The sequence below is a fragment of the Erpetoichthys calabaricus genome, chromosome 1 (assembly GCF_900747795.2).
Source record: "Erpetoichthys calabaricus chromosome 1, fErpCal1.3, whole genome shotgun sequence".
Classification (NCBI taxonomy): domain Eukaryota; kingdom Metazoa; phylum Chordata; class Cladistia; order Polypteriformes; family Polypteridae; genus Erpetoichthys; species Erpetoichthys calabaricus.
Window position 1 is genome coordinate 301,114,630 of NC_041394.2, and position 15,278 is coordinate 301,129,907.

The following is a 15,278-nucleotide window of genomic DNA, read 5'->3' on the forward strand; positions in this document are numbered from 1 at the left end:
CATGGCTTGTTGCTGCTCTCATTTTGCCACAGCAGACATTTCCAAAACTGTTGATTTTTCTGTTTTTTCTAAGAACACCGTCAAAATATTTTGGTGACCTGAGAGATCAACCTTACCGAGACCATCACCTTTTTTATTTTCAGATATTGTGTGATGGGCACAGGGGAGCGAGCTGGTCATGTTTTGACTCGTTTTGTGTCTCATTATTGTTTGGCTGTTAATAAAGGAAAAAGAAAACTAAGGGGACTGAGTCAAGTTAATTAAAACTTAAGGCAAAAGAAGTTAATTAGCAGCAAAAACTAGTCACTAATGAAGAAGATGGTTAGAATGAAAACCTGCAGCCACTGCGGCCCTCCAGGACTGGAGTTCGACACCCGTAGTTTAGAGATATGCATATGAATGAGCCTAAGGTGTACTGGAAAAATGGACTTTGTTCTGAAGACTACAGTTTGTGAGGCTTAAGGACTCTGTCGGTGATGTGGATGACAGCTAAACTGGAGCACTACAAAGAACTGTTCTGTCTCCTTTTTACGTCACCCTGTACACTTCAGACTATACTTACAGCAGCAGGTCATGTCACTTGTAGAAATTCTCAGATGATTTTGCACTAATGGAGTGTATTGACAAGGGGATGAGACAGGTGAAAAACTTTCTTTCTTGGTACAGAAATATTTATCCCAAACTTAAAATCAGCAAAACCAAGGAAATGATTATTGATTTTTGCCACACAAAAGAACCTCTACACCTGGTTACTAGAACTACTACAAGTAATTGGAGGTCCATATCAGTGACTGGCTGGACTGGTCTCGTAACAGAAATAAACTATACAAGACAGGGCAGTCAAGACTGTTTTCTTTTTTCTTTTCTTAGAATGCCACACTACTTTAATATGGATAGTAACATCCTTTACATCTTCTATAACTCAGTGATGGCTGGTGCAATTTTTTTTTTTATGTTGTGGTGTGCTGCACTGGTAACTTCTCTTCAACAGAGGTCCACAAAATCAACAAGTTAATTACAAATGTAGGTTCAGATGCACTCTTGACCCCCTGGAAGATACAGTGAAGACAAAACTGAGTGCCATTATAAACAAGGCTGCACATCCTTTCTCTGACATGCTAATACTGAGATCTTTGAGCCAAGAAATTATTTAGCAGTAGTGTGTCAAAAAACTGTACTGGGGCTTCATTATGCCATTGGCAATCCACCTTTAATAATGCCTCACTGCAACTGTGACTACTCTTTTATCTTTTGCCACTAAGAAGTATTTTCTTTAATTGTTAGTAATTTTAGTATTTGAGGGCTGGTTATTTGTTATAACTTTGCTTATTTTTTTTTTTTATTGAGCTTCTACCTTTGTTTCTGGTGCTCCTTGAGTTGACCCTGAACTGAATCAAGTGGCTTTGAAAATGGATTGATAAGTGTGTTTAAATATATAATATAACTGGAGGACTGAAGAGACGGGGCAAATCAAAATAAAAGTAATTATAACAACAAATCTAAGATTTTTCAAATTTTCCTTCCTATAGGCAATTTTGCAACACTCTGCTGTTGTGGATTGTGCCGTTGTAGGTTTAGAAGACCCTTTAAAAGGACATGTCCCTTTAGCCTTATGTGTTGTACAGAATGGTAAGATTTTCTTTTACATTTAAAGAAAAAAGTAACTCATTTTTTCAGCAAGAGTAGCCATAAAGTAACTTAACTGTCAAGCATTTGTATTTTAATTTTTGTACATATTTTCATAGCTCTGCTGCTGCAACATTTTGTAAAAATCCATCAGTTTTCAAAACTGCCGAGTCCATTGTGGGTGCAGTGGAAGATGGAGCCTATCTTTGCAGCATCAGGAAGAAGGCAAGAACCAGTGTCAGACTGAGAGCTTAGTACATCACAGGATACACTCACATTCACCCATACAAGGCCAATTTTAGAGTTGTCAGTTAAACTAAACTTGAATATCTTTGGGGCATGAATGGAAAACCAAAATACCTGAACAAAAATCTATGGAATCAAGGGGAGGACATGCAGATTAATAATGACTAGGGCCTAGATTTAATAGGTGAGGTTGAAGAGATAACCAGTGCACAGCCCATCTCTGGATTTTGTACTCCAGTGCTAAAGGCAATTTTGTCATAATCTTCAATTTTGTCAAACGTTACAGTTTTAAGGCAAGTTTTCTGTTTCTGGACACATATTTAACCTGTAATGCTACAGGGACTCTTATTCTCTATGAAGACAAAATCAGTCTGCTTTCTGAAGTACAGTATAGCCTGTAGTGGTTATGTGCTTAAAACCATTCACTTCGCCCTATTTCTATTTTTGTGGTGATTTATCAACTACCTCTTTCATGCCTGTGAAAATGATACACATCTTTACATGGTTCTTGTATAGATAATCTCAATCAGCTTGATCACATCCTTCTGTTTTATTAACAACAGTCAAGATGTTAACTAATTGTCTAATAACTAACATCTTCTATAGTTAAAGAATCAAACATCAGTCTGCAAACATACAACCCTGTTGGAGCGATCACTTCTTTCTGAACACATTTACCATCAGCTTGTATATGAAGTGCCATCATTAAATAAAAAACCTCCGTTCACAAAGATCTAATCATTTCAGTATCTCCAAAACATGAACAAGCTGTATTATTCATATTTAGGGTTCATTTTCCTCATCCAAATCATATACTGTATATATATTAAACCAGAGTAAGCCTGAACTTATCCAAGTCACATTTGTTGAAAGATTTTGCTTTATGAATTAAGTATTACTATTTTTGTATATTTTACTTGACACCTTTATCCAAGGTGACGCACATAAATAAATATACATTATATTTGTTTACATATGTATTTGTCTTAATTATAGCTCAGGCAAATTAAGTGACTTTCTCAGAGTCACGAAATGAGTCAGGGATGTTGGGATGAACTGGCAACCCTTGGGTTTAAAGTCCAGTGCATATACATTAGGGGTAAAGCAAAACTTTGTTGCTAACTTGTTAATAAAAGTTGGTAACAGTTTGGGTCTGACCCAGGTGTAATTGCTGGTTAGTGCTGTAGTCTCTTACAGGTTGAAATACTAGCTAGGACACTGTGTTGGCTTCCTCCCATATCCCAAAAGTGTGCATGGTTGGTTAAACAGCATTTCCCATACAGTGATGGTTTTTGTATTTAGTCTGTTGCTACCACCATAGTCTCTGTCTTTAAGTGACCCTGCAATGGAAACAGAGGCTTCAGGAAATTAATGGATGGATCCACAGCAGTCAGCAGCAGCAGCTTAATAAGCAATGTTAGGCTGTCATGGACCCTGTGTGGTTTCATTAGTTAATTATAATATAGCTTTGACCTGTTGGTTTATGTACACAGCTATCCATAACAAGGGTGCATGTTTATTTTCAGACAGAAAAGGACGATTGTAATTTCAATGATGAAAGTAACTGTTCAAGACAGTATGTAGTAATTTCTGTGCAAATATAAATGTTTACTTATGTTATTCCACTAGGAGTAACTAAAGGTGAAGACATCGTTGCACAGGAAATCACCAATCTTGTAAGAGAAAGCATCGGCCCAGTGGCAGCGTTCAGAAAGATGATTTTTGTGAAAAGACTACCAAAAACACGGTCTGGAAAGATTCCTCGCTCGACACTTGCTGCAGCTGTTAACAGAAAACCGTATAAGGTAATTGGATGGATATCAAATGTATTGTGGTCCATTCCATAGTAAAACATTGTATTGATTCCATTTATAATTAAACTTTATTATATATACTGTAAAATTTTTATTTAAGCTATAATCTTCTAATTCTCTTTAGCAACTACTTTTCATTTTCCCTTTTGTGTGATGCCAAAGTATATTGACTCATCCATGCACTCAATAACTGTTTTTCTTCATCAGATGTATTATTTCCACTATTTTTGACCATTATTTGCCAAAGATTGGTGTTTGAAATTAAGTTGTTAAAGACTAGACTTTTGGATGTTATTGTTTTCTTAATCAAAATTAAGACAATGAGGACAAAACTGAACTAAAGGTCAAACAAGCTAAAATACAGAAAACTGACTGGAAAGAAGTCATTTTATGTATCATTTAATATTTTAAAAAATGTAAACATTCAGTAATTTTTTTAACAGTTTGCATGTATTGGAAATATGCCATTTAATGATGCTCAATTGTTTAGAACAACTTACAAGAGTGACCAAGAAATGATACGGATCTTGGAAGTAGATTCTCATGGATCTCAAGCATTAGAGGAAAGAGTTAGTTTTCAAATATCACACTTCTAAATGGTGAATGCCTATCCTTAGACATTGTCTCTTACACAAGTGTGCCACTGTTGAAGGTTAATAACTAAAGTGTAGTGACACCAACTCTGTGGTCAGTGTTGGATTTTTTTTCCTGTAGGAGATTTCAAAGCCATTCCAGTATGTACTGGCTTGGGCAGATTAATACTGTATATTGCTATTTTGTTTGATTTTACAATGTGATGCACTTTCCATCTACTGTTAAAATGATAATTTCATGTTCTACCGTTTTACTAAAAAGTTTTTTTTTTTTTTAAACTAACTTGCAGCTCACATTAACAAAAAATCCCACAACTCTTTCTGTGAAGAAGTGCTTTCCAGATTCTGTCTTCAATTTACATTTCCTTAATTTTGACAGGTGCACTTAAGCACTTCATTTACCTGTTTAAACACCTGCACAGATTTTCTAGTTAATTGGAATTATAAATGAACAACACTGTTACTGTGTGCATTTAATATGCATGCTGAGTCAGGCTACTTTCCTGTGTAGTGATTAGGCCTTAGCTGTTTCTCTAAAGTGTCTGGATTCCATTGCTAAAAGTGAAAAAAAATTTGAAATCATAATAAATCACAGCCAACTCTACAGCTGATCTGTGATAGTGTACATAGAAGTGGTAAATTACCTACAACATAATAAATTTTAAGTTGATTTAGAAAGGTCCCACATAAAGGATGTTTTTTTCTCTTTTTTTAATTCTATACTTCCATAGATATGCAGGTCAGGTTACCTGGTGACTGAGCTTGAATCAGTAAGTGAGTGAGTGTGGATTTGCATGGACTTTGCAATCTGGGACTGGGAGCTCTGTCTGCCATTCAGTCCTGCCTAGATAGGCTCCATCCTTACACTACCATGACCTTGATTAAAATGCAAGGTCAAATGCAAATGAACTGTACTGTAGGGACAGGTAATAAGGTTGAAAGTGAAAACCTGCACTGTATAATATTTACATCTACTTTTATTGATTTAGCAGACTTTTTGTGTCCAATGTCAATCAGTCATTTTCCAACCTGCTATTTCCTAATGGGTTAGAAGATGGGTCACGGGGGTCTGCTGGAGCCAATCCCAGCCAACACGGGGCGCAAGGCAGGAACAAACTCTGGGCAAGGGTGCCAGCCCACTGCAGGGCACACACACCAAGCACAAACTAGGATCGCCAATGCACCTAACCTGCATGTCTTTGGACTGTGGGAGGAAACCGAAGCACCAGGAGGAAACCCACTCAGACACGGGGAGAACATGCAAACTCCATGCAGGGAGGACCCGGGAAGCGAACCTGGGTCTCCTAACTGTGAGGCAGCAGCGCTACCACTGTGCCACCGTGCCCCTCTTTTATCCAATGTAAGTTACAAAAGAGGTCAGCATAACTGAGTAGACATCATTCTGGGGGGACTGTTTGGGAACGAGTGTTACAGGACAAGGTAACAAAATTGATCATCACAAGTGAAAAGCATTAAATCAAACAGAACAATACAAGACTAGTTACTCTTTCCTTACTTATAAGTACCTATCAAACCATTGTCAGTTAGACAGATATTTACACAATGATACCCTCTATGTTACTGTAGTACTCAAGAGTAAAGGTTATTCCCTCCAGTGGAGCTGGATAAGCATTCATCTTAGGAGGCCCTGGATTTGCAGCGATCCTCTAAGTAGACATTAATTTATTTGTTCCAAGGGGGAAATTTAGCTTTTTACAAAAGTTCAGTTAATAAGTATTTTAACAAACAACAATTCCCTAATATAGAAAACTCCAAACTTGCTTTTTGCAGAAGCTAAATAAAAAAATAAATATTATAACAAACAACAACTCTGTAAAATACACACCAGAATTACTGGAGAGACTCCAGACTTGCTGTAAAATAAAAACAGCACGCAGAATCACAGTGAGGCACTGTGCAGGCATATTGCTATTGGAGTCCCAGTAGCATATCCTGACAGATTTCTGCTGAATAATTTGTTGAATGAAAGTCCTCAATGTCAGTGAATCAGAGAGAGGATATACAGTATTGTTCATAATGGCACTTGTTTTAATACTCTCCTTTGCTGCTACCTCCAAAGGGTCCAGTGTGTGTCCCATAACTGAGTCTGCCCTTTTAATTAGCTTGTTGATTCAGTGGGCCTCTCTTCAAGTGATGTTACCAGCCCAGCACACCACAGCTTAGAAAATCACACTGGCCATCAGAGAGTTGTAGAAGATGAACAGAATGTCACTACTCACATTAAAGAAATGCAGTCTAAGGAAAAAGTTGCACACAATACATTCTGCACCAAGAAACCAAGGTCTCCTCCTGACTCCTATATTCTGTCTCATTCCCCCTTATCAATGCACCCCATTAGTGTAGAATTATCTGAAATTTTCTGTAAGGGTACAGGGAGAAGGGAAAAGGAAATAGGCCAGTACCTCATTATGCTCCGTTGTTGCTTTCATCCATATTAGAGACAGTCCTTGAGCCTCACAAACTGTGGTCATCTTATACAGGACACATCATATGCTCATCCATTTCCAAATCTCTGAGCTTACCTCCTAACAGAGATGGCTGAATGTTGTTGCATGCAGTGGAGAAATCAAAAATCATAATTCTTAGTGTTGCCAGCTTTGTCCAGATGTGAATAAGCCTGGTGGAGTAAATATTTGCATCATCCACTCCAATCTTTGTTCAATAAGTAAACTGCCGTTGCTCCAAGTATTCTTTCATAAGAAGATTCAAATAGTTCAGCACTAGCCTTTTGAATGTGTTCATGATGTAGGATGTAAGAGCCATTGGTTTATAATCATTAGATGAGGAGGTGCTTGCCCTCCTTGGAACTGAAGCATTACAGGACGTTTTCTACAGCAGCAGCACTTTCTGAAGCCTTGGAGACTGACTGAACAGGTAGCAGAGGTTACCACAGAATTAGCCAGCACAGGTCTTAAGAACTCAGCGACTGAGTACATTTGGTCCCACAGCTTTCCTTATGTGTAGCCTGCTCAGTTGACTCCTTACTTAGCCAACAGTTATGAACAGCCTATACTGATGGCCGGAGGTAGGAGATATTGATATAGAAGGAATGATGTGGGAAGAATGGTCATTAGAAGAAGAAAGAGGGAGAATCTATTAAAAAATTGGTTCAGGGTATTAGCCTTGTCCTCATTTACTTCCAGCACCTCAGCCTCAGTTGCTCAAGTCTAGTACTTATTCCCAGGCCATTCCAAGCATCTGCTATTCTCAGTTAGTTTAAGTGAGTATAAAAATGCCTGTTTGCTAAAACCACTTATTATGCCAAAATTATTAACAGTGGTGACAAAAAAGTAGGACAGTTTTCTCTATAGTACATAACCTAATTAAATTATTAAACACAACAGTCATAACCTCTCTAATGAATGCAGTTCTACATTACTGCAATTTTTCAGCTCCATCTTGCTAGAACACCCTCCAAAACACAGCACAGAAAATGTGCTGGTGAAAGTCACTAAAGATCTACTTCATGCAGATTACTCTGGATTATTATGTATTCCGATGCTCGTTGACCTTAGTATGGTCTTCGACAACATAATCTCACCGGATACTCCTTGAATGCCTGGCCAGCGTTTGAGTTTAAGGCGCTGCTTATTATTGGCTCTTTTCCTATTTTAAAGATTTTGTCAAAATCAAGACCTTCCATTTTGAGAGCACAACAGTCACTCAGGGAGTTCCACTGGGTTCTGTATTGGAACCATTCCTATTTATCATCTGTCTTCTCCCAAGTGGTATTATCTTCCGTCATCATGGTATTTAGTTCCATTGCTATGCTAATGACCCTCAGCCGTACTGTATTTATCCACTAAACCTACATCCACTTTCCCACCTACCACCCTCACTTCCTGTTTCTAGGACTTATGGATGTAGAAGACAATCAGTTTCATTAAACTCATCAGCTGAATTACTGAATATAGGCTCACAATCCGTAATTGCTAAGTATATCACCCTCTCCTTTGATGACTGCACCATACCCATCTCCACTCAGGTAAAGTGCCACAGTCTAACCCTGAACAGCACTCTCTCCTTTGACAGTCTTCTCTTCCAGACAGTCTTCTACCATATTCGGAATAGTGCCAGAATCCAACCTGCCTTGACACAACGTAGCACCTCATTGGTTACTTTTTGTATTGACTTCTGTAACAGCATTCTTTAGGACATCTAGAACAAACATCTTCACAGATTACAACTTATTCAGAACACTGACACCAGGAACATCATTCACACCAGACTAGCAGACCATATTACACTTCACCTTGTTCAGCTTCATTGGCTACCTGTGGCATTTCAGATCAACCTATATCAAGCAATACCACTGACCTTCTCCAACCTTACACTCTTGCTCATTCCCTCTTGTCCTCGTATTCAGGTGTACTAACTGTCGCAATTAACCTCACTACTATGTGGGCTAGGGCCTTTTCTGATGCTGTACCCAAACTCTGGAACACTTTACCCTACCACATCTGAAATTTGGACTTCATTACACAGTTTAAAACTGCATTAAAACCTCACTTATTCTAATGGGCATTTAAACTGTGAGCCAGCTGTTCTATATATTTACTGTTGTCCATTATTGCTTAGTTCATGCCAATCTGTCTACTGATTAATGCTTATTTTAATGTTTACTGCTTAGTTCATGCTGATTTTACTCTGTGATCTAACCTCGAGTGTCATAGAATGCACCGTAAATAAGATGTATTTATTGTATTTTTTATATTTTTAAAGCCTCTTTGTCACCAAATTTGAATGTTCTCTTCTTCTCATTCTGGGGACTTTTTAGCTTATTAGTAATCCAGGGCTTGTTGTTTGGAAAGCTGAGCCTTTTTCTGATGGTACAGTAATGTTGACACAGGAGTTAATACAGTCTGTGGTGCAGTGTCTGAGTCCCTCAATATCGTCCCCATGTGACCCTAACATCATTTTTTAGTCTGTTTTTTGGAAGCGGTCATTTAGAGCCATTTCAGCCTCCACTTCCTCACTACCCTGGTGGAAACTGGTTCTCATCTAATAACAGGCGTGTAGGTGAGAATACGGCGGATCAGATTTAATTATACATATACATTTAAAGGCATCTTTAATGTTTGCATTGAGCAGGCCCAGCTTGTTTTTTTTGTTAAGTGGAACATGACACATACTGGTGAAAGTGTGTCATCGTTCCTTCTAAAGTCCTTGAAGTTACCACGTTATAACTGTAGGGTCAGAATGATTCAGAGTGTTGGTAACAGAAAGAATCATTCATCATTTATCCACATGAAGCCAATTACTTGCCTTTCTTTAAAGCAGTGTTTTTCACCCACGGTGTCTTTGTACAGTGGTGCACCATGAGAACTACCCAGGTGAGAAGAGGAAATAATAGAAGCTGGCATAAAGGCAGCTCTGCAATCGCTGAATTGCAGAAACAGCACTAAGAGCATGTTGGCTGCTAGAGTCCATCTACCTAGGTGTGTGTTCACCAGCAAGTCTCAAAGGTCTGGTGGATAAGTGGGCATATGAGGCAGAGAGGGGCGGCCAAAGTAGCTAGGAGATGCCACTAAAGTGCTTATTAAGTGCCATGTCTGTGAATGCTGATCTCGGAGCTGCTTTTTCACGTCCCTTCAGACAGTTGAGCGCATGTATGAGATATATGTGTTTGTGGTTAGTAAAATAATGGTGTGCCTGGGGATGTTTTTGGTTATAGAAACAGTGCCACCACAGAAAAAAGGTTGGGAAATTCTGTTTTAAGATATGCCAGTAAAACAGAACCACTTGGAGAAGAATGTACATGTTAAACTGGCATGGTAATCATAACCAGGACACTTGATTTGTAAATAAAGTTCCATTAACCACTGTCTCACTCCATGATTAAATTGTGTTTTCATAAAATGTACAGAGCAGAGTGTGTATTTGATTGAACATGTATGTTGTCCTAACATTTTCAGTGATTGCTGCCCAAAGTCTGTACCTTTTTTCCCTTATTTCTTTCAGATTTCTCCTACCATTGAGGATCCAGACGTGTTTGAAGAAATTGAAACTATTCTTAAAAGACATATCTAAATATTAACAAAGCAATGGATTTTTAAAAGGGGTGTGCAGGAAGGAGCCACAGTTTAAGTTTGGATGATACAGCCTCTGTTTTATAAACCCCAACTTCAGTTATCTGAGCCTGGCCCAGTCTATTACTTCTTCTGAGAAATGAACAAGATTTGATGATCTCTTTGGCTTAACAAAACATGATTAATTTTATTTTCTTTCTTTTCTAATAAAACATACAATTATAACTGTAAAATTTTCGCTATAGAATTTCATTTTGGTACCTGGTTGTACAGTATATTTGCCTTTATGAATGCAATATACCTTTGGAAGAGGCCAATAAATTACATTATTTTATATTTTGTTTTGCAAGATTTTCAGAAGCTGTTCTGGTTGCTTAAAAATGTTAACCATTGTGGAAACCATTCTGACTTCATTTTTTCAGAAACTGGGCAAATTGTAAATATGAGTGTAAAAAATATAAAATATTGCTCTTATATTAATTTAGATTTAATTTAATTTGTTATATTGTCAAGCTTGGAGTAAATTCTGTCTTGATGTTGCCCCAGTTAACACTATTTTTTAATTATGCATTTTTGTTACTATTAACTTTTAATTACATTAGTTGGAAAGGACAAAGAAAGAAACAACCTGTCTTAACTGTTCATATGTTTTATTTTGAAAGAAGAACAGACCCTAGTGTTACCCGTCACTTGTCGCTGTATTTTTCATAAAGGGTATTTCATGTGTTGTGTCTTTGGCATAGCAGATTCATTTCTAATATGTTTGCAACTATCCATACTCTTCCCCCTTAACGTAGTGACTGCCAGTTTTATACGCAACACCTCTTTTTAATAAGTGTAACTATGTCACCGCTTTACATGATTTCCACATTATTATATTTGTATAAACAATGTATAGCTGCTGTTATCATAGTTGCTGTTTGTTTATCTATATGTTTACTGTACAAATTCACCTATTTAAATTCAGACACACTGTATCTAGTTCAGGTTAGGGTCAAGGAGGCTGGCACCTGTCCTGACAGCACTGGGCACCAGCGAGGTCCTAGTCAGGTCCTAGTCTTAGATATGGATAAGAACTACAACACACAAAATGGACATGGAAGCTACACAAACTGGCCCAGTTGTCTTGGTCAACCAATTTTCCACACTATTGCCTGGTACACACATCATTTGTCTATTGATATCTAGAGTATATCCACAGTCCATCATACCATAATGGACATTCTGAAACCCACTTATTGAAGCTCATGGTTGCAAAGAGCCAGAATATATCATGGGAACAGGGGATACAAAGCAGGAATAATCCCTGGATATACAATGCAACTATTTTTTTAGTGCTCTTCACTGAGTGCAAGTGCAGAATGCTGCGAACAATTCTCAGTTAGCAATTAGTATAATCTATGGTTGCATCCTAAGTACAGAATTGGTACACAAATAAACACAGATTTGTTTAAACACACAAAGAATAAGGTAAAAACTGATTAAACATAAATTTAAACCAACAATAACTATCCATTAAATAAATGAACAACTTGGCCAACTGACACTGGTGGAGATTAAAACTGTAAAAGAGGAAGTCAAAAATAAAATCACAGTCCTGGAAACCTTGGCCAACTGGCCACCTATCCCCTCCTGGGTTTTCCATAGTGGAGTGTGTGCTGGCCATCCAATCTGATGAGAGAATCTTATGTGAGATGGCTTTTCCAGAAGAGCAGCCTAGCTATAGAGCAGTGGCACCAAGAGTCACATCCAGATACTGAGAAGAAAACAGAACAGAGTAGTTAGTACCTGGCTTCAGTCATAAATGCACTTCCTCTTAATCTCCACTGGTATCCTTGAAGACATGACTGATGCTTAAGTTAAAAGAATTCTGCTGGATCTTCTTTATCAATGCCTTTGATGATTGTGAAGACCTGGATAAGTTATAGAGTTGTGCTCATCTCTCAGGCATAAAATATAACAACCTTGTACATCATTTAAATAAGGTTTTAGTATTCTTTAAAAAAACTAAGTATGTCATGCAAACTTTCCTTTTTATGATGAATATCTTGCTGCTTCTTCTTTCAGCTGCTCCCATTAGGTGTTATCACAGGGGATCATCTTTTTCCATTTCTTTCTGTCCTCTGCATCTTGCTCCATTACCTCCATCACCTGCATGTCCTCTCATATCACATTCATAAACCTTTTTTTAGGCCTTCCTCTTTTTCTTTTGCCTGGCAGCTCTATCCTTTTCATCCTTCTCCCAATATACCCAGCATCTCTCCTCTGCACATGTCCAAGCCAACGCAATCTCGCCTCTCTGACTTTGTCTCCCAACCGTCCAACCTGAGATGACCCACTAAATGTACTCATTTCTAATCCTATCCATCCTCATCACACCCAGTGCACATTCTTAACATCTTTAACTCTGCTACCTCCAGCTCTGTCTCCTGCTTTCTGGTCAGTGCCATCGTCTCCAACCCATATAACATAGCTGGTCTCACTACTGTCCTGTAGGCCTTCCCTTTCACTCTTGCTGATACCCATCTGTCACAAATCACTCCTGACACTCTTCTCCACCCATTCCACCCTGCCCGCACTCTCTTTTTCACCTCTCTTCCACAATCCCCATTACTATGTACTGTTGATCCCAAGTATTTAAACTCATCCACCTTCGCCAACTCTACTCCTTGCATCCTCACCATTCCACTGACCTCCCTCTCATTTACACACATGTATTCTGTCTTGGTCCTATTGACCTTCATTCCTCTCCTCTCTAGAGCATATCTTCACCTCTCCAGGGTCTCCTCAACCTGCTCCATACTATCACTACAGATCACACTGTCATCAGCAAACATCATAGTCTACGGGGACTCCTGTCTAATCTCGTCTGTCAATCCGTCCATCACCATTGTAAATAAGAAAGGGCTCAGAGCCGATCCCTGATGTAATCCCACCTCCACCTTGAATGCATCCGTCACTTGGATGTGACACTAGAGGTGGAAACACCTTGTGGGTTACTAGACTGTGCTAGGTCCCAACAGATGATGCGCTTCACCTCTTCCTTTTCAGTTTTTTTACAACTAAGATACTGAAAGAATCTCATTGGTCATCTTTCACCTTTTCTGCAGTATTTCTCTCCAACTGCCTTTTAGCTTTCCTAAAAAGCTAAATTCGTTATGTATCAATTATTTTCCATTCCAGCTTAGTTTTTATCTCCTTATTTATCAGTGACGGAGTTCACTGTAATTTCTTAGTGCTTTTGTGTTTGGAGATGAATGTGTTCTACATTTCATGAAAAAGGTCTTGAAACATGGCTCTACTGCTCCTTGACTACTTTTTCACTTAAAAGCCTATCCCAGATTACCACTTTTAGACTTTATTGCATCTATTCAGAATGTGCCCTACTAAATTAAACTCAACTATTAAAAGTTTTTATATATGCCTTCTGCCAAAACACTGAGAAATGGATTATGGGCACTAGATCCAAATGGCACAATTGCCTCTACCCCTGAATTCTGTGTGGATTGTTACAAAATACTTCATCAAGAGGTGAAGCACGTCTAGATTGTGTTTAAACATTTTATGCTAAAAAAACAATCTCCTGTTGTTGTGCTGCACTATTAATAAGGTTAGTCCTGTTAAAATTTGGGCAATTAAAGACCCCCATGACTATAAAATATCCCCTTTAAACTTTCCTTTTTTGATATTCTTGGATGTTTTATTATATTATTAAAATGATGCACATGGAAACTGCTGTTATAACACCCTCCTAATCCAAAATTGGAACTTTATCCCTGCTAATTTCTAGTTGAATGTAAATGTCCTCACTAAGAAATGAGTCTCCATTTAATTCTTGACCATACATATAAACCCCATTTTCATTTTTGCCTATCTTTTCTAAAAAAAAATGTGTAACCATCTATTTTATACTACTCTCTGTATCTGATATTTAGTCAGGTTTCTATTATTGCTATAATACAGTATTATAATCATGTTCAGCAGCTTAAAATGCCATCTCACTTGATTAATGTTGGATACTCCTAACATTTAATGAAGCATTTGAATGTATGACTTTAACTTACCTTATGTATTTCTTTTTGCACTACTGCTTGCCCCTTTATGTGAATCTGTAAACCTGGCCTAAGCTCCTATGCAGGACCCCCAGCAACCCCCCCCCCCCAAACACACACACCTTATTTACTAATTTAAGCAATCCTTGACCAAACTACTCATTTGCTTCCCCAAGACATTAGTTCCCCTCTGGTTCAAATGCAACCCATCACAATGGAAAATTTACTGAAACTGACATTTTGAAAAAAAGCATTAGTGGATGAATATAGAAAGATTAACAAAAATGTATAAAACAGTACATTTTGTAAAAATCATTAAAGATAAAATTACTAAATTAAAGACAACAAGTGGTAAATGATTTCTTATGCCAAGTTAAATTAGGTAATAAAGACAGAATTGTTAAAAATTAATTATTTTTCTGGGTTAAAGATACACATGAATGGAGACAACTGTCTGAAAGCAAGCAGGCTTCTCCAAAAGAAAGAAAATATGCATTTGCTATAGTAGCAGTATTCTGAGTAGCTACATTTGTCCACAAAAGCAGGCCCATCAGGAAAGTAGAGTGAAAGAAAATCGATGCTTTTAAAACCAGGCTGCTTGAGCAAATCATTGTGCATGCCACCGACTACAAGATGGACAAGGCAGTCAGTTTATATCAGATCAAATGTGATTGCTCATTGGACCTATCTACAGAAACTGAATATATGTCAGTCTATGGCACTAGCAAGACGAGGCACTGAATTGGAGCTTACAAAAATTGGAAGAAGCAGATGGAGAGAAGGATGGAAAATCAATGAATGAACATGTCATAGAAGATGCTGAAATTCAACTCCAAGATTCAAAAGGCAACTCCTCTTAAATGTCTACTAAGCTCCAAAGGTCAAAAATGTATAAAT

The 15,278-nt window shown here is 37.9% G+C and overlaps 1 protein-coding gene across 2 annotated transcripts in view; it reads left to right on the forward strand.

Annotated features, from left to right (window-relative positions):
- Window positions 1-14,729, forward strand: part of acss3 (acyl-CoA synthetase short chain family member 3) — a 228,480-nt gene extending 213,751 nt beyond the window's left edge. For both annotated transcript variants that reach the window (XM_028817153.2, XM_051919742.1), the window contains 3 exons: window positions 1,530-1,629; window positions 3,502-3,677; window positions 10,262-14,729. In XM_028817153.2, coding sequence (XP_028672986.1) covers window positions 1,530-1,629; window positions 3,502-3,677; window positions 10,262-10,330 — 345 coding nt within the window. In that variant the 3' untranslated portion in view covers window positions 10,331-14,729. The remainder of the gene's footprint in view (window positions 1-1,529; window positions 1,630-3,501; window positions 3,678-10,261) is intronic.
- The last annotated feature ends 549 nt before the right edge of the window (window positions 14,730-15,278 follow it).